Below are 23406 nucleotides of genomic sequence, written 5' to 3'. Positions count from 1 at the left end.
AAATGTCATTTTTTTTCACGGAGGTGCCCCCAGCAGATTTGTCCCCTCCAGTGTTGACTCCATGACTACGGCTCTGCTTCTTTTAGCTCTGTTCTGGGTAAATATGATACAAATTTTATTGCATCCATTTTTAAACAAATCTTCTTCCAAAAGCCGCCTCGCCGTCCTCAAGGAGTGGACATTGTTGTCGTGGCGCAGTGCAGAACTGTGAAGGATAAGAGGAGTAACTGAGTGAGTCCACAATGGCCCTGAGTGTTTCATATTAACATATTGACAGTTGTTTTCATGAAAGGCCAGTCCAAGAGAGAGTGACCCCACAGAGAGAAACTGCCCTGCTGGAGGCACCTCATGGGACACTGTAAATGGGACCTGAGAGAGAGAATTGAAACTGGTGCAGCATGGAGACATGTGAATGGAATATCAAATATGTGTTATAGACAACTCTGAAGCATCTGAGATGGGAACAATCATCCTGTTCTTTGTTTCAGGAACTGAGAATTAACTCTCAAAAGGCAATTGTTTTACCGTGGAAGTTCAACATTTTTTAAACATACTATATATGGATGCACTTCCCATATGCATTTAGTATCAAAATCAGCTTTAGTGACACATACTAGAAGTATAACTACATTTTTCAGTTGCTCAACAACAAGACAAGTTAAACAAAGATAAACAAACATAGAGCTCTTATGTACAGGTAAGAGGTGTGAAAACAGACATATTTATGTGCATAAATGAGAGTTAGACAGTAAACATTACCTACTTTTGAACATAGAATAATGTGTTAACAGGTGTTGAGGTCTGGTTAGGGTTAGGGTTAGGATCTGACAGAAAAATCACAGTTATCAACAAAATTGGAAAATGCTGAATAAACGGCCAGAGCCAATAATCTGTCTACCTCTAGAGTGGTCATCAGGAGCCCCTTTCCCAAGCTTCTTTTGGGGGCCTCATACATTTGCCTGGTTTGCCTCTCCTGTAGGTGCGCCTCTGGCCTCTGGCTGATTTAATTGTTCATGACTGTAATGGCATGTGGGAAGAAGCATTTTTGCCTAAATCATATTTTGCTACATATGTTTGTGGAAAAAATGTCTCTGGTAACCATTAAAAATAGTGTTTGTAGTTCAGACACATGCAATAATCACAGCAGATGCAAACTAAATTTGTCAGCCTCATGATTTAAACACTCCTTTTTGAGACTCTGAGCTGTTTATGACATTCTTTTCTCTCCACGCTTTATCACTCTGACAGAGAGAGAGTAATAAATCAAACCACCAAGTTGTGTCATGATAGCATAACATGAGTGAGAGGAAACTGTTGCATTAACTCTCATAAACGAACATGAAATGTAATTTTAGTCAAATCCTGAATCTATATTGATTTCACGTCTGTTCTGTGATCAGTAAATAATGCATGTGCCAGACAGAGAAGTCACACAATAGCAATAATTACAACATGGCAACTCTTTTATTGTCGTCCAAAATAGAGATCATTTCCTCACTGTAATGACATGATACAATAGGTTCATAATGACCATTAAATTTACCAACACAATCCCTTGTGCATAGTAACTGCTCCAAAAAATGCCATAGTTATTTATATGTTTATTTGTTATAAGTCATACATTCCCTTTTTGAATTCTTCAAAGGTCTTTGGTGTGCATGTGATTTACAACAGCAGGCCGTGGTCTGTTTTCTTGGGTGTGTGTTTTAAAGCGAGCTCTCCGCTCCGTGCCCCTCCGTGGTTTGATCCCAGTGCGGTTCGCCTCAGGGCAGAGTGGCACCGCTTGATTGATGGTGCTGACAGAACATTTGTACCAACAGAGAATCTGTCACATTTCTGGACTTGTTTTTCTTTCTTCGAGGTTATACCAGTTAGACTGCTTTTACAAGCCGCCTACATCACCTGAAAATGTTTATTAATAACTGGTGGTTATGCATGCATGAACACTTTGAAATCTGCTCTGTGGTGTCAGGAAAGAAAGTCCACCCAATGAGTTTATAATTCATTAATTCCTGCTTCTCCTGTGACAGCAAAATTGTTGGTATCAAACCCAGAAACAGCCCATTGGGGACGTACTTTCAGAACAAGAGACTTTGTTATGGTGTTTTGTTGCTATACAACATCTGCATGATTCTAAATAGCTTTATTACTCGCTCTAAAAAGATTTACTGTCACTTTATGAAAAACAAAATACTCCTCTACCCAGACCACTGGGAACAACTCGTCAATCCCAGAGCCTCAAAACTACAGCAGATGAATTATCTTCTATGTGGGGTTTAGGTTGGCCAACACCACCACCACTCCGATAGGAATGCAAAAACAGTTTTGTCTCAAGCCCCCATTGTGCTCTCCAGAGGATTTGTATGGTTTCACTTAGAAAACAGTGAGCCGAAAACAGCCTGTTGTTGTATAGAAGACAGTATACGAAAGCTGTAAATGCTGGTGGCTACGACTTGCTCTGCAGCGTGAAATATCTTGGAGTGATTAAAATCAGTGGTTATTGCTAAAGCTGCTAGCAAAGCTTAATGCTATTTTATACACATGTTGTCATCTGTCTTTCATCCCATCTAACCACAATAAACACTATCCTATATTTTGCCACTGATCTTAAACCTTAAAGACTATAATCCACCTTATTTCCATGACAAACACTGTGCTTTGTAGTGCTAGCGTTGGCTCGGCTCCGTAAAAAACATCCTATCCAAAACTTGGATATGCAATACTATCTCTTCAAAATGACCATTTTTATTCAATCTTTTTGTTCCCATCAAAAGGCCATTTTGTTCTCTGCAGTCTTAATGGTTACAAGATATTCAGCAAAGCACTGCTGATCTACAGCTCTTTGTTCGGACTCCCACGGAGAATACAATCTTACTTTGGAGCACTGCGGCTGCAGCCATACAATTCCATCAGCATAAACGCTTCACAAACACTTACACACAAAGTATAGGGGCGAGAAAAACACTACTTCAGACAAAAGGAATCGTTTTCTGGTTGTGCTTTGTGGATTGTGTCAACCTCTATTTTCATACTATACAGAATATCATAAAATGTGGACTTTTTGGTGAAAATATGGTTCAAATGAATATTTCTTTTATTTTGTAGGTGTATATTTGCCCTCATTGTCCTGGAAAAGGAGAGAGAAACTGTAACATAACAAATATACTATTTTTTGTCAATAGTAAAGGAGGGGGACTCACATATTCATCAATCATAAATGAAATAAAAATTGTAAATGAAAGGTTAACTCAATCACTTTACAAATAATCCTTTAAACTGACCAGCTCTTTTTGGCCAGAACACCTGCATCCTGCATGTGCCCTTCTAAAATCAGCATCACTTAACAGATTTAATTATAATTGTCGCCTCTCTGCTACAGTCAATGTCAGCTGTGTCTTTTAATTCTCTAATCAGTGGTCGGCAGGACCGCTATCACCATCCCCATGCAGCTTCCCACTCAATACAGACATCCCAAAACACACACAGACTGGTTTTTTGTCAAATGTTTTATTGAGTGTAGACATCTGGGCTACTGTAAAACATGCATTATCTGCTGAAGGGGGAGAGGAGCAGGTGGCATTGTCCCCGCTGTCAGCTGTGTCAGTGCTGGCACCCGTGATGGAGATTAATGAAGTATCTGGAGAGTAATATGCTCCTTCAAATGCTGCTACAATTTGGAGTGGGGGCCGATCCTGATCTTAAATAGCAAAGCTGTCAGAGTTTACTGAACCTGTGCTTTGGCACAGAGGGGGGATTCAATTCTACAGGACTGGGGAACAGAGAGTGAGAGTGCGGCAGTGGGTGTCAGGCCAAAGAGAGACAAAAAAAAGGGGTAACAAGCGCAGTCAGTAATGTAAACAAACAGATTGTTCTTGTGTCACTTTTTCTTTGGTGCATTCGGTGCGTTAAATTTGAAAAAGATGATGTCTCCGTCTTCAACGATGTAGTTTCTTCCCTGTTGTCTGTATTTCCCTGCTGCCTGTAAGATAACAAAGAAAAAACAATATAACGTTAAAACAAATGAAAAAAATACTGCATCATGTACAGGTTATAGACTGATATATAATTTAGCTATTAATTCATTGGTATAATGGACTATATAGAGCACATAATAACAAGGTGCACTGTAAATACAACTCCGTTTCCAAGCAGTTTGTGAAATAGAGAAGAAATGTAATGTATCTCAGTGAAAGTTTAAAACTGAAAATACCTGTCTATGCCATGAATCCTAAGGGTTACATTTTGTAACTCAAGAATTGATTTTAACATATAACCAATATCACCATCTTTGCCTAGCTTAACCAAAGTGAATCTGACAGATTAAATGTTGTCACCATTTGGTTAAACTTAACCAGGGTGCTTTTGTTGCCTAAACCTAACCAAAGAACATAACCCTGGATTCTGAACAAGAACAGTCTGTTAGGTTGAGAAAATGACATCACTTTACTGTAATGCAGCCTTTAAAACCAGAAAAAAACACTAAGGCCATATCATGATATAATGATATCCACAATCTAAGAGGATATTTAGTCTCATATCACCATAGCGATATAATCTCGCTGTATTGACACATACAATAACTTTACTTCAGTCCTAAGTGACATATTCTACCCCTCCCCCCTATCTCTTTAACAGACACACACACAGGCACACACACTTGCATCCATGTTTTGTCCAGGGGGTGCCTGAATTCCCACTGAGTGAATAATCCTCTCTTCTGCCCATTTCAGTTTCATGTGCACAAGCACAAAATGTTAATAAGTCTTTGATTACAGCACTATCAAACTTCTCAAGGAAACAAAATAAGTTCTAACATTTCTTTTGTGTACAGTAAGTGTTTGTTCTCCTTCCCGGCAAACTCCAAAATAATTGACTTGAAGTGCTAATACGGACAGGTTTATGCATTCTGGTTCTGCACAGCGCACAATTAATTAGAAGAATCAATGTCCCTTTAAAGGCTCAGGAGACCATTTAATCCAAGCTCAATACCACCAGAAACACTGGATGGAGAGGGAGACAGGAAAAAAAAATCAATGGCTATTTGTGATTCCTGAGTATGTATTAAACCAGACACGTCTAACTGGTTCATTTGCACTTGAAAGCAGCCATCTGGAGCAGCAAGCTTGGCTTAAGCAGATATGATTACTAATAATGTGATATCCCCGTACACTGGCCCTATTCAGGCAGCCTATTCCCACAACTGGCATTAAATAGCATGGACCTTAATGCCACAGTCAGAAACGCTCCATGTTCTTATGAGGCCCAAAAAGGGATTAGTAAGAGAGCATGCAGTAAGGACCTGACACTCAGATCTCAACCCCGGATAACAATGGCGAAACTCCCCAGAGAGCCGCACATTTCACCCTCTGTTTGCAGCTTATGGAGGGTGTGGACAATACACTGGCGCTGCATTAAATACTTATTAAAAAAGGCTTGAATAGTAAAGAGATTTAAATGTTTTCATAGTGCTACCTTTCCACGCTGGTCCCCGCAGGTCCCTGTGTGTCAGCGTAATTACATTAGTTGAGTCTGTAAGTGGGCACATAGAGTTGATGGTGACGATAGTGGGATTGTAACAGCATGGCTTACAGCTGCGGCTCACAAATGTCACACACATGGCAAGGTTAGAATCACTTTAATTTAATTAGCTGAGAATTGAATTTAAAAATGTTCCCGTGCAGAAATTAAATTATGAAAAAAAAGAGCATCTTTGATATGAAAGGCATCCTACAGCTTTGATTAACTGATTATTAACTCTGTACCTTCAATTACTAAATTACAGTTTGCCCATATGAAAGTAAATGCCAAACCTTAAAAAAACACTTGCAGCGAGCGCTCTGAGGCTTTTTGCTGCTTCACAAATTCACCATGAAATCAGTTATTACATCTGACAGGAGCATGCACACGGACAACCCACACGCCAGTTAATAAAAGGTCAAAACAAACACTGGCCATCATAAAAACAAGATATGTAAGTCACATTTCTGCGCTACCCAGCCATGAAACAGTCCTTATTTGATGAATTTCACACTTTATTTAACTTGCCACCTTATATCACTGTCACATGCCTGCTACAGAGGCTCGGGGATTTGGCAACAGAGAGCTCTAAGCTAACAGCGCACTCTATAGATCTGATAAATGCCTGGTGAGGTGAAGAAGTGCTACCTCTGAGCGACGGAGCAAGAGCTACCATCAGCCAGTTAAGACACATTGTGATAAAGATATGCACAGCTGGAGCAGAATGGCAGTGTTTAGAGCCAGAATCAGTTGGCTTGTCAGGAGTGGTGCTGGAGTGTGTGCAGTAATTTCTTCCCCTGAGTAAAGGTGAAGAGCAGTTTGCAGTTGGAGCTGTGTGGTGACTGTCAGCTCCACTGATCACAGGAGACTTCCCCTCATCCTCTGGCACCCTGACTGCTCACCTTGACAGCGGTCTCGCTGCCTTCCTCTTTAAAATCCTGGAATTTCATTACTTCCGCCATAATGAAGCCCTTCTCAAAGTCTGTGTGGATCTTCCCCGCAGCCTGTGGAGCCTTAGTTCCTTTCTGTCACAGGGAAGGAAAAAGAGAGGACAAATGAATTGTTTTGGAGAAGATGGATTACAGCATGCGAGCGACATGGTGTTTGATAGGGCGATAGCGTCGTGAGCATCACTCGGGGGTGTTTTCAGTCGGGGGTATTCTCGCCTCAGGCCTGATTTCTGGATAGCTTTCCACTCGGCTGTGCCCTGCTAGGGCAGCCTGGACACCGATAAGGACCCAGCACTGCTATCAATGCCTTCTGATTCCCATTCCGTGGTGGTATTGATTTCTGTCCAAGCAATCTTGCCTCATTGTGGGTCGCTGCTCGGCTCTCTGGTCATGACAGCAAGAAGACCCAGTGTTGCAGTGAGAGGCCATGGTGGTACAGACCTCACTGCATTAGGCCTCGCTATTTTGGCACAGCAGAGTCATTGAAATTCATTTTAAACAAGAGCTACAATGATTTATATATTAATGGCCTACCATTTTAATAGTCCATTAATGGATTTGAGTCATTTTTCGAGAGAAAAAAAGGCAAAGTTCCCAATTCCAGCTTCTTAAATGTGAATATTTTCTGTTTTTTTCCCTCTTTTATGACTCCTTTGTTTACATAACTGGAGAATTTCCTGATTATTTGTGAATTAATGTGGAACCTGAAGTAATTCACATTCAGGATACGAAACCTTAACGATCTGCTTAGTGACATAAGTTATTGGACAAGATGTCATCGTCTAAAAATTTCAGTCCTTTATGAAAATGGTCACTCAAGTTATGTTGAGGGGATTTAAAGCATCCTGCATTGTGGAAGTTGGAATTGAAATTTTAATCCCTTGAAATATCCGATCGGATGGATACAGGATACAGGATACAAACGTTAATGAAAAAGTAGTTTCGCTGTATTTTGAAACCACCTTCATGAACAGCAAGAAGACCCCGTGTTGCAGTGAGAAAAGAAATCCGAACTCAGAAAGGTCACATTTACAATATTAATTTGAATTATAATACAATATACAGTATTTCCTTAACTAAACGAACAAGCTGTCCTCAGATGGTAATTAGGTCCCCAGAACGCTGCAGAATGTCTTTGGGTTAACCCTAACCTTTTATTTGCATATGTTTGGTATTGAGATAATCCAAAAATAACAGAAAGTAATCAAGTTACATTACTTTAATACTGTGATGCTTGGATTACGTTACTGACTACATTTTTAACTGGAATGGGGTGTATTCCAGTACAGTTGCTAATAACCTGTTAAAACCCAACCCTGCTAACAGATTAATGAAGAATATAATCGACAGATTAATCGACAATGAAAATAATCAATTTTTTGCAGCCCTTTTTCAAACCTTTCAATAATATTCCCCTGTGGTAGATGCAGGGCTGCTAGAGTCTGTTATTGCTGTATTTAAATTGACTTTGACATTAATGATTGAATCTTCAAAACATACATTTAAATGCGACCTGAAAGTTATTTCAGATGCCAATTTGCAAAACACAAAATAGCAATTTCATAGTTTTATGAATTCTTTGTGCCTCGAATCCTCTATAAAACTCTAAGACACAACTGGTGACTGATAAAATGTGCAATTTATATGCGCTGAAATAATGCAGGGCGGAAATGACAAATGACCCAAATAAGTGACGTGGCTGCTGTGTATCATTATGACTCCTGCCTGTCGACCTGCTCTCTCTCTCTCTGCTCTGCAGCTCTGTGCTCAGGAACTGTTGAGCAGTTTTAATTATGTATATAATCAGGTTGGGGTCAACATATTTCATGCCAAAAGAATGATGCGTATTTAATGACTCTAATACATTACCATCTCTTTGCAATCTCATTGACGGAGTGCTTGTGAGTTTAACTACCATTAATCAGCATCAAGGTTTGTCTATCTGGAGAAAAATAGATTAAGGGAGGGTTTTTTTTCATATGGAGCACTACAAGAGATCCACATTGTCCTAGTTAAGAGCTATGCAGAGCAGGCTGATAGATAATGGTCACCTCGAGGCTGCCTAATAAAGCATGTTAAAGGGCTTGGGAACACGACATTAGTGAGTGTAGTTTTTACAATGCAAGATGTATTGGCTTAATATAGTTACTCACTGATGCTTACCTGACTAAATGCCCCTCACACACAATCAAGGCTGGCTGTAATCAGTTATGTCGAGGAGGACGAGCATGCTTTTGAGGATGCCTTTGAAGTGTTTTGGGAGTTTTTTTGTAAATAGCGCGGACATCAGTCATGCTGAGACGAGTGTGCGCTTAAACACGGTGATGTCATCTGACTGAAATGTTATGTGTCCCGTGTTTAAAAAATAAGGAAGTGAGATCACCTAACCCTCTGGCCTGACTGAGAAGAAGCCATCATGAAAATATTTACAGAAAGTTCCTGTTTACAAACTGCTTGTGCGGACATCTTTTATATGATCAGCAACAATACATGCTTTATTAATATTAAATAATATCTCAACTACTGGCTTTTCCTTACAGCATCCAGTCAGTGTAAAAAAAATCAGGTTGATTATTTCTGATCATTTGCTGCATAGAAGTAAAATTTGCATTTCTGATCAAAACTGAATATTTGCCTAAAGTCAGCATGGGGGCGTCCTGTTGGCAGGCAGTCTGAGGATCATACCGTATAACTGTGGCATCCTGTGTTCATATCTGACCAGGGGGGTTTGTTGCATGTTACCCTCTCTACTTCTCTCACTTTCTTAACTTCCTTTTTCTTTTCTTGGTGCAATTTAAATATGTACTTTTTGTGGTTGTTATGTTAATTCACACTCCAGCAAGACTAGCAACCACTATGTGAAAGCTGATGGGGATCCTAATAAATAATTGGAATTACAATTAGAATCCAATTAAAGCTAGCTGATGTGACTTTAAGGGCACATTTGGTGTGATATTTTTGCATTACAGGTTCAGCGTCCAACACAACAGGACCGTAGATGTCTTCCTATGAGGTAACTGGTTAAGATGGTTTTCCACATGTCAGTAGGGTTAATAGAGGAAAATAACATTTTTGACTAGTGCTTTGTTTTTGGGAGAAATCCATAGATCTACAGTTGGTGTTCACACTCTGAGCTCATATTCCAGCTAGAGCTGCCACATTCACCTCAGCAGTGAGGTTACTTCGTATACCAATTTATATTTATATTTATGAAATTTTCTAGCACAATGGCGCCAAAACTTTTTCCACTGGGGGGCCAAAACTGAAACTTAATGGTGGGCCATGCAAAGCAACACCTGTATTGTATTCTTACGATGCAAAAATGCTTCTAGGATCAAAGTATCACTTTGCCGGCTGGGCATGTAAATGGCATTAAAAGTTATTTATATTATACATTTTCAAAATCTAAACCTTATGGGGGGCCAAATTTGGCCCCACTTTGAACAGCCCTGATTTAGCATGTTTGTTTTGGTGTGGATTGTCAACCATTTTTGGCTGCATACAAGATCCGAGATCCGCCATTTTTATACACTGCAAAAACTCAAGATCACAATGAGTATTTGTGAAATTTCTAGTCAAAAGATCCCATTAAACTTATTATAAGGCACAATCGTCTTATTTCATTTAATCTTAACTAGCCCATGTTTACTTGTTCCATTGGTATATATTTTACTGATTACAAGAACAAAAACCCTTGTATTTATCCCTTTTTTTTTTTTTTAATTTTTTTGGCCTTTTCATGGCTTTATTGAAAGAACAGCTGAAGACAGACAGGAAACAGGATGAGAGAGAGAGGGGGAGTGACATGCAGCAAAGGGCCCCAGGCTGGGACTCGAACCCAGGGCCGCTGCAGCGAGGGCAAAGCCTCTGTACATGGGACGCCTGCTCTACCAACTGAGCTAAACAGCGCCCTGTATTTATCCCTTTTAACTTATTTTTAGAGTGCCATTTTTTCCAGTGTACTTAATTACCCCAGCTAAGCTCAGCATGTAAAGAACATCATGACAACATCATGAAATGTTTTGAAGATGTGATTAAATTTGAACTTGACTGGCCATCTTGATTTTTCCTCGCATCTTAATGTTGTGCAGGAAGACTGACATGAAACACAGTTTCAGGTCAAATGTTGTCGTGGGTCTTTAGTTATTTGTTATAGAATATGAATTGAAATCTAGTCGTCATCTAGTTTGAAATATCAGCTGTAATGATGTTTAACCATAACGCACATTGATTTAGCAAACTAAGAACACTCAAATTCATACATCTGTCGATATTTTATAACATGCTTGCGTAGTTCCTTACTTTTGAAGAGAACAACAAGAAAACAGGTTGAAACTTTTAAAAGATCTAAAAGCTTTTTCTTGAACTTCTAGAAGAACCTGTTCAGTCAAAGATATGTGATCCACAACACGAACACATCTTCTCATGTATGACCTGTAAATGAAAAGGTAATGTCAATTTTGAAGAGTTTTATAGAAGCATCTGCAATAATGGTCATAATTATATTAATGCCTCCAAATAAACACAATTTATAACAGCCTATTCAACAAAGATAACTGGAGAATTTCCTGATTATTTGTGAATAAATGTGGAAAATGAAGACGTTCACATTCAGGGAACATCTCCTTAATGATCTGCTTGGTGATGAGTTACTGGAATAGATTTAATTGTGTAAAAATTAAAATACTTTTTGAAAATTGTCGTCACAGTTATATTTAGGGGATGTAAAGCATTCTGCATCTTGGAAGTTTGATTTTAAACCCCCCTTAAAAATCTTTAAATGTCCCTTGAAATATTCTGATGAGATGGGAAAATATAGGTATGATTAAGTTTGACAGGATACAACAGCTTCTCAAAAAGTTCACAAAATCCACCTAAGAACTTATAATATGTAACTCCTGACTAGTCAAATACTTTATTATATCTGCGCTCAATCCTTCTATTTGCTCAAGAAAAAAAACAAGAATTTCTACACAATACCAGCATGCAAAGCCAACATCTGTATTGATGTAAATCCTGCGATCCTGTTACACAAAGCTCTCAGCGGCCCGGGCTCAGTAAACTGAGACACACAGGGAGGAGGAGCCCCCAGCAAGGCCCACAAACAGTCGAATGAAAAGCGACATCAATTTTGGCACAGACAACCTCCGTCACACAGATTAGGCAGGCACAATGCACCGGCTCCTTATCTCCAGCGGCAGGAGGAGGGCAGGCAGATCTGCACAGGATGGAAACATTCTCATGGACGTAATGGGCAAAATCAATTGTTGCCCTCCTCAATCAATGTAGCCCCCACTTTCACTGTTCAGCAGCTCACCAGTAATTGAAGTTATCCTTGGCCTGTAATGACTGGCTAAAGCACAACCATGACAAAGTTGAAAGTGTGTGATATCAGTGAGGGTGCCAGCAGGGTGGAACGTGGGAGACTGCGTGTATTCGTTTGTGTATGTGTGTGTGTGTATGTGGCACACACCCTCACACTCGCATGCACGTGCGCAGCAGGAAGCTGGCTCTTACCCGAACGGTCCATGCACGGACCTCGTCTGGTCCGGCAGTGAAGAAGTACTCCAGCTGCAGGGCTGCGTAGCCGAACTTGATGATCTTGCTCAAGGCACTGGCGGAGAGAAATTTCAGTTTGAATCGAGGGGTCTGAACTGTTTGAGTATCATTTATTGCCACTGATGCCCAGACAAAGTTCACTCCAGTGGCAAGGCCCCATTCATTCCAATATAAACTCATTTAGTGAATAAGATGGGTCACTTCGTTTCACACAAGACATTCAACTCTCCAATGGTTTCTTTGATTAATTGCAAAGCTTGTGGACTCATTTAGCATTTTTAAGAATTCAACCCGATGCCTCGCTCTGCACTGAGAGGAAAAAAAAAAATCTGCTGTCACAATTTTTCTCTCCATAGAGGTTTTCACATGAGAACAATAAACCCAAAATGCCCAAGTTATAATTATACCTACAGATGACAGATGACAGTTAAAAACTTAATTTAGAGGAAAACCCTTTGACTGAGTTGTTCAGTAAGAAGAGGGATCCTTTGCTTTATAATGGTAATTACTCTGCCATTTATTATTCTATCAGCACATGCAATTAAAGGAGTGCATGGAGGACACAGCTGATAATAAAGTGTGGGGAGACTGAATGCTAATTAACCTCTGCGTCTTGTGCTCCGTGCAGTACGCCTGCCTCTCGTCTTCGCTTATGTCCTGGAGCTGGCTCTCCAGGCCGCCGCTGAACGGGATGACCAAGGCTCCGGGGTCGTGACTGTCCACCCACTCCTTGATTTTCACCAACCTGGTAGAAAGCAGCATCCACAGAACTAGTTGGATGACTTGATTAACATGAGAGTGTTTGTTATCCGCCGGCGCATGCATATTCATGACAGCAGCTGAACGAACATATGAGTGTTTGCAGGAGACTGCGCTCCAAAGGTGGCCGTTTGTCTCAGAGAGTTTGACTTTGTTTTCATTGAAAACTTTCAACTAAAGGTTTGACTCATACGAACATATAAAGCATAGATTCACAAAGATTTTAAAAGCAACAGCAGCAATACTGTAGCATACTGTAAAAATACTTCTTTACTAAGGTTGTCACGATTCCAGAATTTAGAATTTTGATACAATACCAGTATAAATGATATGTGATACCTATTTTAATACCACAGCAAAAAGAAAACACAACACATTTGCTATAATGTTAATGTGTGTGCAGCAATGAAAATCGGACTGTAGATCATTTTTTTTCAGTTCTGTCTTTGATCTACTAAAAGTGGATTTCAGATTGCTTTAAACACGTGGTATCCAAAAAGTATCCAAGTATCGACACACCTGATCACCTTATTCTAAACAAATGCTTCAAAGTTCGAAAGTAAAAGTACAGAAGTATTACCAGCTCCATATACTTGCAGAATGGACCATCTTAGTTCTATATATTCATTTATATTATAGGGTCATTATTACTGGTACATTGTGTGGTAGTAGCATTTTACTGCTGGACAGTTTAATCTACAAAATCCCCAAGACCAAGACCAAAACAGTTTCTGTCTATAAACAAGTCTTAAAAACCTTATTTCTTTCTTTCTGTGCACTAAGAATATATATATTTCAAATGGTTTTTAAAGGTACATTATGCAACTTTTTTACAGGCCTATATACAAAAAAAAGACGGCTTTTGATACGTGGAGGAGCTAACATGAGCTTTAGATGTAGGCCTTCTATTAAGCCATATGTTTACATTTGTATTTGTCAACATTAGAGCAGGAAAGAAGTCCTACAGTGCAAAAATATAGGACTGTATATATAGTCTATTCTCAGTGTTCGTGCACTGGAGGCTTCAAGTTTCCACATCACTCTTGTGTATGCTGAATATTGGACCAGGATTGGTCTTTAAACTATTTGTGATATCACAAATCATGCTCATAGGCTCATTAAGTCAGATTTTCAATGAGCACATTCTGAGGTTGAATGTGAAAACTGCCTTTTAGTGTCAAACTCTGCACACATCATTCTACACAGTGACGCTCAAACATTCAACTGTAGGAACAAGAGGAAAAACACATTTTTGACCGGAGGTGGACTTTAAGCACTTAGCTACTTTCGACTGAGTTCATAAAACACACAAGCTTTTGGTCTGTTGCCTATTTTTTTTACCACAATAAACAAGCTAAACATATGCCATAAAGTGAGGAAGAAGCAGAACTAACTTCAGTTTTCCCTCACGAACGTCTTTGTCATTCTCTTTACCACCTGAGCTTTCTTTTTTCTCTCTCTGTCTTCCAGTGCAGCAGGACACCTGACATTGCAGGACAAAGATATCCTCGCACTTAATGGTAACTCTCAGTCAGAACAATATAAGGGGGTCGGGGCAATTATGAGATTAGCCCCACATGCTCTCAGGCTGGGATTGGACAGGTCTCAAAGAACAGCATCACACAAATCCATTTTCACACGGCGGCCCCGACAGAGCTCCTAGGCTGGATTGATTCTGAGGGGTCCCTGTCATTATCTGTAATCCTAGTTTCCTGTTTAAAGCCCATAAGAATCAAAGACTGGGAGGGACCCAACCACCTCAATACCACATCTATTTCAATAACAATGTCACCGCTTTATCACCTACAGCACCATAACGCTGCTCCTACCTAATGATTATCAATATACAATATATGACAGGGTAACGGGCATGGGAAGAGCACACTTTTGCTTTGATTGGATGTTTTTCCCAACAAGCTAGAATAACACTGCAGGGTAAATTTGAAATGAATCTTGTGCCAGTTTGTCTGTCTGTTCAGATGCACATCTATTAGGAGCCGTAACCTAATATTTCCCTTTCTGTTCGCACTATGGATGCTGAGCTGATGTCTGACTGCCACCGCAATAAGGTAGTCGCCAATGTCTCACCAATAAAGGACAGAAAAATAAACACCTTTAGTCAAAAGCCCCAAAAAAACTGAAAACATAGGAGATGGCAGGCGCTCCAAGAGGGGAAAAAATCCAATCTGAGATAATAACAGCTGTAGTTTCTCACTTTTAGCAGCACAGCTGTCTATTTGGTGGCACGTTATTTGCATTCCTCAGGTATTGCGTACTCTACAGGCGGCTGAATAATGATTCACAAATCACTCTCTCCACACCAGTCAAGGGCTGTGATCCTTTGAATAGACCATTGTACCTGAGACTGTAATTGGTGAAGACTTGACAGAGCTGAGCCAAGCCAGCCAAGTAACAAAGAGGCTCTTGGTAGAAGGCTGAGGGATGATTTTAATAATGTGGAGCCGAGACGGAGAACGTGAGCTGCAAATGAGCGCGGGGGTCTCTGGGTCCTTGCACTGAGTGACACAGGACCAGACAAACACCTTGCCACAGGAACATGAAACACCCCCTTCCCTCAACTCCAGAAACAAAGCACTGTCAATTAAGAGCTTTGATGCTCCGTCAACACGACTCCCAAAACCAATTCTGTCAACTTCGCCGCTGTCTACCCATGCCACTTTGCAATTTGTACTTATGTCCATTCCAATTATTTGCACAAAATTTTACGTGGGTGTGTAAATTGGGGGAAAATATTTATGTAAAAACATGCTGCAGATTTCTTTTGGTCTTTGTTCTCATCCTTCAGTCATTCATGAAATTCTAAAATATAAAAGGTATTCATGAAAATTTAAAGTATTGATAAGGATTATGTTTTCATTTGTGATGCATGATATTGGATTTTTGCTCATATTTGATATGAGGATACTATGATATTTGTTACTCTGATTGTTGATGCTGATACCGACAAGGGGCACTATGTAGTTTTGGAAAAGAAATTCAGAAACTCAGAAAGGTAATATTCACAGTATTAATGAGGTAATAATACAAACTCAGAAATATTTATTATTTCCATAAATAAATAAATAAATAAGCCGTCCTCAGAGGAAAATAAGGTCCCCAGAACACTGTTTGAAGCTAGAAAGGTGGCAGGGTCTGCCAAAATATAAACAAAGTAAAACAGTAAGAAATTGTGTTGTCCTTTATTGTTTATTTAGTCATGAAAACAAAGATAGTTTGTTTATTAAGTTTGTTTAGGAATGAAAATAAGTCGATAGATCTTTCTCTTCTGATTAAAATTTCTTTCCAAAAAATGCATAGTGCACCTTTAAAGCCTCATCTCCTGAAATGCTCATGTCGGGCAGATGCTGCTATGTAATTTTAAAGCCTTTATCGGCCGATATTATTGTGCATCCCTTGTTTTCTGTACATCATGACTATCAGTATCTCTTCTCTTTCTTTGACATAAGAAACTGTTTTATTCTTTAATGCAGAATTTATTGGCTAATTAATTCTCTGCATATCGTCCACATATTTTAAGAGAAAACCCAAAATATTCTATGTGGATTTTTGAGCTTCCACACTAGAAATAATACATAAAATATTGGTTCATGTTGGTCCTTTTTAAAAAGGTCCAAGCTACACACATAAAAAATTCACTGAGAAAGACTGTGTGTGTGTGTGTCTGTGCCTTGTCAGTCTCCCATTATGTCCCAGCACTGAGTGCCATCTCTCACTGCTCGCTTAATAGAAAGATTCAGCACTTTCTGCTCTTGATATCCCTCTCTGAACAAATGACGCCTGAAATTTTTATTCTTTTTATAATGGAATTCCAATGGCCTTTGCTGCAAATCAAGTGGAAATTTTTGCATATCAAGTGGGAAAAATTAAATGTTAACCACGTTTTAATGTGATTAAGGGTGACAGGGACATTATTTCTGCTAATCATTCACCGGCTTGAAGGCTCAAACAAAGCTGAGGAACGAGCCGTGTTTGTGCTTTTCCTGCTGCTCTCGATTCGGGAAGGAAAATAGGTGTCTCATATGTGCTCATATCAAACTTTACAAACCCAAAACATGATATCATTTTATGTTTTTGTTTGCTTGTTCATGCTAAAAACAAGGTAATATGAATCAGTATTTGTTTATCTCACATCTAGATGTCATGTTATCTGTCCTGAGCTTAAGATTCGATGCCAGTTGTATTTACAATAGATCTAATTTAAAGCACAATATATTGTGAAATCACAAAAACAATTGGAGCTTCCACAACAGGCCAGCTCTGAAAGGAGACGTCCCACAGGGGGCCACCCTCTGGGGCTAGTCTATTTGTCTTTTTGTGTGGGAATCCTAAGGGGAGGGGGGGGGGATAATTCCTGTGTTTCCGCATGCCTGGGGCTTCCCTGGGCTTTGTCAGAGCTTTGATCTGCTTAAATGGCTCAGGAGGGAAAAAACAATGGGAGCTCCGAGAGTACAGAGGCAGGCTACCTGAGACAATGACCTGGGCCTGTGTCTGACATACATTCATACAGGTTGGCTTTATTAGGAGTGCTTAAAGCCGGTTAAGCCTCTAAAAGGTGGGCCATCACCTCCAGATTGAGTGCTCCTTTCAGATGCAATTGAATGCTGACAGACCTGAAGAGTAATCCACTACCTGCATCCACTTCACTGACACACCCACAGGTGCAGCAGGTAACTGAACATGGGTATGACCAGCTATAGCACAGACTCATCAAGTAATAAACCCCTCCGTTCTGCCTGTCCCTGGTTGCAGGGACGAGCATCCGAAAGGGTTTGGATGCTGCGGCACACAGCGTACACTCATCCCCCCCTCCTCTTCCCTTCCTCTGTGAAGGGAGACAGAAATGAGAGGTATGAGCTCATGGTGGCTTTTTGAGGCTGGGAAGTCGGGGGCTCTGTGGGAAGCTTTTCATCCTCCCAGTGGTGAGCTCCTGAGCGACTAGAGTGCAGACGCTCTCTGCTCCCTGTGGCCAGGGCCGGATGGAAAGGCATTACACATCAGCCTCTGAGAAGGAAGGAGATCTGACACACACACACACACACACACACACACACACACACAGTATCTCCAATATTGTCAACTTCTTTCAGGCTTCAAAGCAATCACGGGCTGGAGGAAACAGAACCCAGCACAGGCACAATGGGAGCAGCTTTAATTAAGAGCATCATCTCACATCGTACCTCGAGGGTGTGCTGGTAACAAGCTTTTTTTTTTCTTGAACAACTTTGTTTTCTGTGATAACTATACCCATTAAAATTTTAAAAGACAAATCTTGCCACTTTAAATGTTTGCACATGATAGATAAAAACCCCCTAACAAACCATCGTCCCCGGTTCCGTCCTCATAATGCTCGTTGAGGACACATTATCAAAGCCACGTCCTTGTTTAAGGCTGTTTGTGAGGAGGCAAACATCAGAAATTCAAACCGTAACCCAGAGGAGTACATTGTACATCACCCAAAATAATTCTCTATATGGGGTATCCATGCTGTCATTCACGGCAGTTGACTGGGGGAGAGAAAATAAGGGGGCTGGGAGGGGGGAGAGAGAGAGGGGGGAGTCATCAAGATGTGACAATTGTGACAAGAGCAGGCAAAGTGTAGCGCCGAAGAACACCACACGGATTTCTCCATCTCTTCTCTTTTTTTCCCCCAGGATGACAGCTTAATGTCTACCACATGCAATATTTATTCTCATCGTGTGTCAGACTGTCTAGCTGTCCCAGGGAGTACAAAGAATGCCACTTATTAGAATAAAAGCAGAAGGAAGGTAATCAAGGACATATGTAACATCAGCCAATCATGCCCCCTTTTTCCAATCTCTTTCTCCCCTCCATTCATAACAGTTCAACAATAATCCTGATAATAAGGGTTCAGGAGCTGTATGTGGAAACACTAAATTCATTTATTTGTCTCATTAGAGCTGCCAAGGCTGCGGGTTGCTCACTGTGGCACGTCCGTTCGGCCTTAACCTGATCACAAACATAATAAAAAAGAGCGGCTCGACAAAGCCAAAGCTATCAAATGTATTATTAGACAGGCTTGAAACTCGCAGACATTTCTTTTTTTTTTATGTCGGTGATGCCAAAGCTTTACAGGGGAACAATTCCCAGGGTGCCTTCAGAAGAACACAGGAGGTGTCTACATACATTGTGAACCGCAGGAGCGTCACTCAACATTACGTCCTTGGGTTATGAGGCCTGATAAACGAGGGAGAAGTGGCAATCTGTAGTGGATTTTGGAGAGCAAACTGGTTCAACACAGGGTCATTAAAGAACAAACAAGAAGAGGAAAAAGTCTGTGTTAGTCTCAAGTTTAGGGTCTGTCTCATTAGTTCGAACAACAGTGCTGTGTCTTCACCGCCAGGACACAACAAAGACAACAGGGTGACATGTGACATGTCCTTTCATTACCTGGACCGGGGACAGTCAATAACCAGGCTAACTGGAACGACAGGACTTTATTAGCACCATCTGTTTCAGTTTTACTATACAGCCTCTCCTGTTGTTTTCTCTCATTGAAAGCTAGCTAAAGGCATCCATTAGGACTGACTGTGGGCAGTGGGGTACACATCTTACCATGGGAAAGTGTTTCTCAGGATCCCACACTGCACAAGGAGAGAGTGGACGACTGTGTAGAAAATAAAGAGGAGCAAGTGGTCGTATATCTTCCTCATGGCTTTGAAAAGTGAACTCTTAACTCCCCAGATAGTAGTTCCTAAAAACTTGGATGGAGCCAGTGGTTTTGCACTCAATAAAGTTTCGGTTGTGTTTATGGGAATTATGGTTTGGAGTAGCTGAAGTGGGCTGCAGTGACTGCTTTCATGGAGTGGCTTTTTCAGTGAATCATAATAGTCTGCTCTCAGTTTTTCTTCTGTCTATGAATCTTGACGGGTACTCCTCAGAAATGGTTTGTCAAAATGATCACACAAAGTGAAAATGCATGTTTAACTTATTAGTGGGATTCTTCAAAACCAAAAAAATGCATATAACAAAAAATAAAGTCGACAGATGAAGGATCCATTTGCAACACTATGTGTATGAAGGCTCGGGGAAAATAGGTGTAAGCTCTACAGACAGAAGGTCCACAGCTGACATGCTGCAACTCTTGTCAGGGCTTCCTTTACTTTAATTGTCAAAGCTCCTCCTACAGGCCAACTAGAGCATCAGACTCTGCTAAGACATTTTCCTGCCTTTCTGTTCCTTCTTAAACTGTGGTTGGATTTCTTTAAACTTAGCGCTAAAGCTGCTCTAAAATCTGACAAGTTGATCTTACCTGTAGGAATTGTTATATTTACTTACCTTTTTCTAGGATTGATTGATTGCCTTGAAAAAGGAAAGTGAATATAACAATTATTCCTAAGTTTTGCTTTCTTTATATCTACTTGTTAAGTAAACTTAAAATTGAGTCGTGTTACTTATAAATGAAATAAATTTGTCTTGGTAACACTTTATAATAACCATCATTAATAAAAGTTTATAGTACATTAAACTTTAGTTAATAGTTAATTCACTGTCAACAAATAATAACATGCTTTACAAACCATTTAGCAATTGTTCATCATTAAGTAACTTGTTCTGGTCACACTACATAATAATCATGCTTAAAAAAATATGGTAAGTTAATAGTACATTTAGTTAAAAGTTAATTGGCTGTTAACAAAGAAATGAAATGCTTTATTAACCATTTATAAAGCAATTGTTTTTTAATGTTAAGTTACAACTGATGTTTATAAAACTGTGTAAATGGTAAATTATGATTATATATTTTTGGTGTAAATTAAAATATACTGCATAGTTCATTTATTAACATTACTTGGATGACCATTATAAAGTTGCAACTGATGTTTAGAAACGTGTACAATTGCTTAACAAATGTTTTATACAGCATCTCATTGTTTGTTACAGTGAAATAACTATTGAATAAAGTTTTATTAACTGCAAATTTACCATTTATTAATGATGCTATGTAGTGTTACATAATGTCCATATTGACAGAAAATCCCATTTTCAGCTGTGGATTCAAACACATTCTGTCTGTGAGTGAGTAGGATGGTGTACGTGGGATTGACTGAAAATAAACTACATGTTGTTGTAATGAAGAAACATGTCATTCCAGTGAAACAATGTGGCTTATTTATGTGTTTTTAATAGTTCTTGGACAACAATGGAGATCTATTGTATACAGGAATAAGTAATAGCAGGTTTAGGCAACACAGACAACATTAAATGGTTGAATCATTGTTGGTTTTGATCTTTTTCTGAAATTTGTTGACAATAAGCAAAATATATAATAAATCCAACTTTATCCTTTAACTTCTAATGAGTAAAGTATAATGAGTAGAATAGACTGACACCTTAACATGAAACAAGGCCTTTTACAGAGATCAAACCAAGTCTCCTGAATTTCTGAGACACACTGAAGCTGTCTTTTTTTCAACATCACACTTATCAGAAATGGCTCATGAGAGTACAAGCATGGCATACTTCTTTTTTAAGTACACCATGCCAGACAAATATGGAGGGAATTAATGATGAAAGATCAATTTATGCCTTTGTGGGAAGGAAAACGGAAAATTAAAATGGTCGACTGAAAGAGCAGCTGTGGTATGTACTTATTTCAGCTGTGGTTTCCCAGCATAAAGCACAAAGACAAAGGTACCTAATGTAACACACATTAGGAGCAAATAATGTTCAAATAAGTTTGAATGAGTGTAATAATAAGACTCAAGGAACATCTATACAGACTGAAGAGGGTAGTACACCTGCCCATACCTATGCACACACACTTTCATACAGGCAGGCAGACAAAGACACGCACACACACACACACACACACACACACGCATATACATATATACACACAGTTAATAAAAGCTCCAAGCAATGGTACCCTGCAGTTCTTACACTCACCAGGAAAACCCACACTGCAGAGGCACTCACAGACAGGTCACGCTTGCTAGTTTCCTTAAAGGTCAACTCATCTACTTAAGAGGCACCAATTTACTTTAATGCACATTGTCCAAAAGAAGAAAAAAAATAAGAGAAAGAGAAATGACAAGAAAGAAGAAAAAAAACCAACACAGCATATGTGCCGTATTCTCAGCTGTGTCTTTTCGCAGCACAAAATGTGACTGCTCTCGGTTCTCTGAGGAGGATTAAATACATATCTGATATCAAAACTATTAAAAGACTGATGAAGACAGAGAGGCCACAAGCCCATAAAATAAACAATAACTTAACTGACAAGTGAAAACACGCTAAGGCTGGGCCGGCTGCAGCCCCCACATCATCAACAGTGCTCTAATGACCCTCTCTAACACACAAACTACGGTATGTGGCAGCACAGAGGAAAAGTCTTCCAGGCAGCCCGCTGACGCCGAGGGAAGAGGAGAAAGCCTCTTGATAGACTCTTGTAGATGCCATTCCCTATCACGCAATGCCTCTCAGTCATAAACACATGACAAATGCGGCCTTAATCATTTTTTACGAGCGGGGATGTGCAGGGGGCAGTGCATGGTTAGAGGGGAGAGGGGAGCGGTGAGCAGCAGGCGGCCCCCTCTGCACAGAGGAGAGGGCTGTGTGGTAAAGTCTCCTCTGGAACATCACTCGGCCGGCGATCCTTTGATCTCCACACCGCAATTACGCCAGCATCCAAATGAGCATGGAGTCGCCTCTGAAACAGACTTCAAACATGCACATGTACGCATTCTCATACACGTACACATACACTGTATAGGATTGGAGCCATGTGCTCCTCTCAACAGTAAATGATGTACTGTCTCCAGCAGAGAACCTGGGGATGAAAGGAGGCCTTGCTCCTCGTCTGATCCCTCCATTAATGATGGCTTGCTAAAGCTAATACTGTGTATTCTTGTCTAAACAAGGGCAGCTTGGTATGTGGTTCACATACTCCAAACAGGATGATCTTGGTTAACAATGGACTGTTTTTGGAGGCTGAGAAAGTCTGATGAAACTACTTGCTGCAACAATAATCGACTGTGTTCTATAACTGTCTCTACCACGTACATGTGAGTGGACTGTAATACTGAAGTCAATGCACTTACATACCTTAAAGATAAAGTAAAATTAGTAACATTAACTGAAAGCCTGAACGTGCTGAAGAAAACAGCAAAAATCTGAAATGAAAACACCCAGGAAACCTGTGAAATGCTCTGAATGGGTGTCCAGAGATACACAGATAAGATTGGCTTATTTGCCTCATTCGAGGATTCGCCTGCTTTTCCTCCTCACATTAAAGCTGAGATTGCAATTTGTCTAGCTGTTTGCTTTGAATAGTCCTTAACCGTATCATCATCTCAACTGTGCTGGTGGAAAAACACGGGGGCATGGCGACAGCCAAATGGCAGTCTGGCGTCTCTGCTGCAGACTAGCTGCCATTAGGGCTGAGAGCAGCATTTATTGTACAATTAGGGCCAGCTAGATCTACCTGTAATCATCTCCATACAGGTGTGAGCTCCTCTCTGGACAAGGGAAGTGACTCATCACTTGTCAAACATCAACACTTTGATGTTGGCATTGTTCATCGCGGAGCCCCTCGGGACATCTGAGCACTACTGTTTGCCTGTTTAAAACGCTCAGAGAT

General features: G+C 40.1%; 1 protein-coding gene across 4 annotated transcripts in view; it reads right to left on the bottom strand.

The window, feature by feature from the left end:
* Positions 1–3839: 3839 nt before the first annotated feature.
* The window catches only part of LOC141002656 (obg-like ATPase 1), a 51426-nt gene continuing 31859 nt past the window's right edge, over positions 3840–23406 (bottom strand). For 3 of the 4 annotated variants that reach the window (XM_073474024.1, XM_073474025.1, XM_073474027.1), the window contains 4 exons: positions 12631–12771; positions 11985–12081; positions 6420–6542; positions 3840–3979 (listed from right to left, as the gene is read on the bottom strand). In XM_073474024.1, the coding sequence (XP_073330125.1) occupies positions 3878–3979; positions 6420–6542; positions 11985–12081; positions 12631–12771 (463 nt within the window). In that variant the 3' untranslated portion in view covers positions 3840–3877. The remainder of the gene's footprint in view (positions 3980–6419; positions 6543–11984; positions 12082–12630; positions 12772–23406) is intronic. The other variant, XM_073474026.1, reaches the window with a different exon arrangement.

This window comes from Pagrus major, chromosome 9 (genome assembly GCF_040436345.1).
Source record: "Pagrus major chromosome 9, Pma_NU_1.0".
In the NCBI taxonomy this organism is placed as follows: domain Eukaryota; kingdom Metazoa; phylum Chordata; class Actinopteri; order Spariformes; family Sparidae; genus Pagrus; species Pagrus major.
Note: the sequence above shows the minus strand (reverse complement) of the source record. Positions and strands in the feature narration are given on the sequence as shown.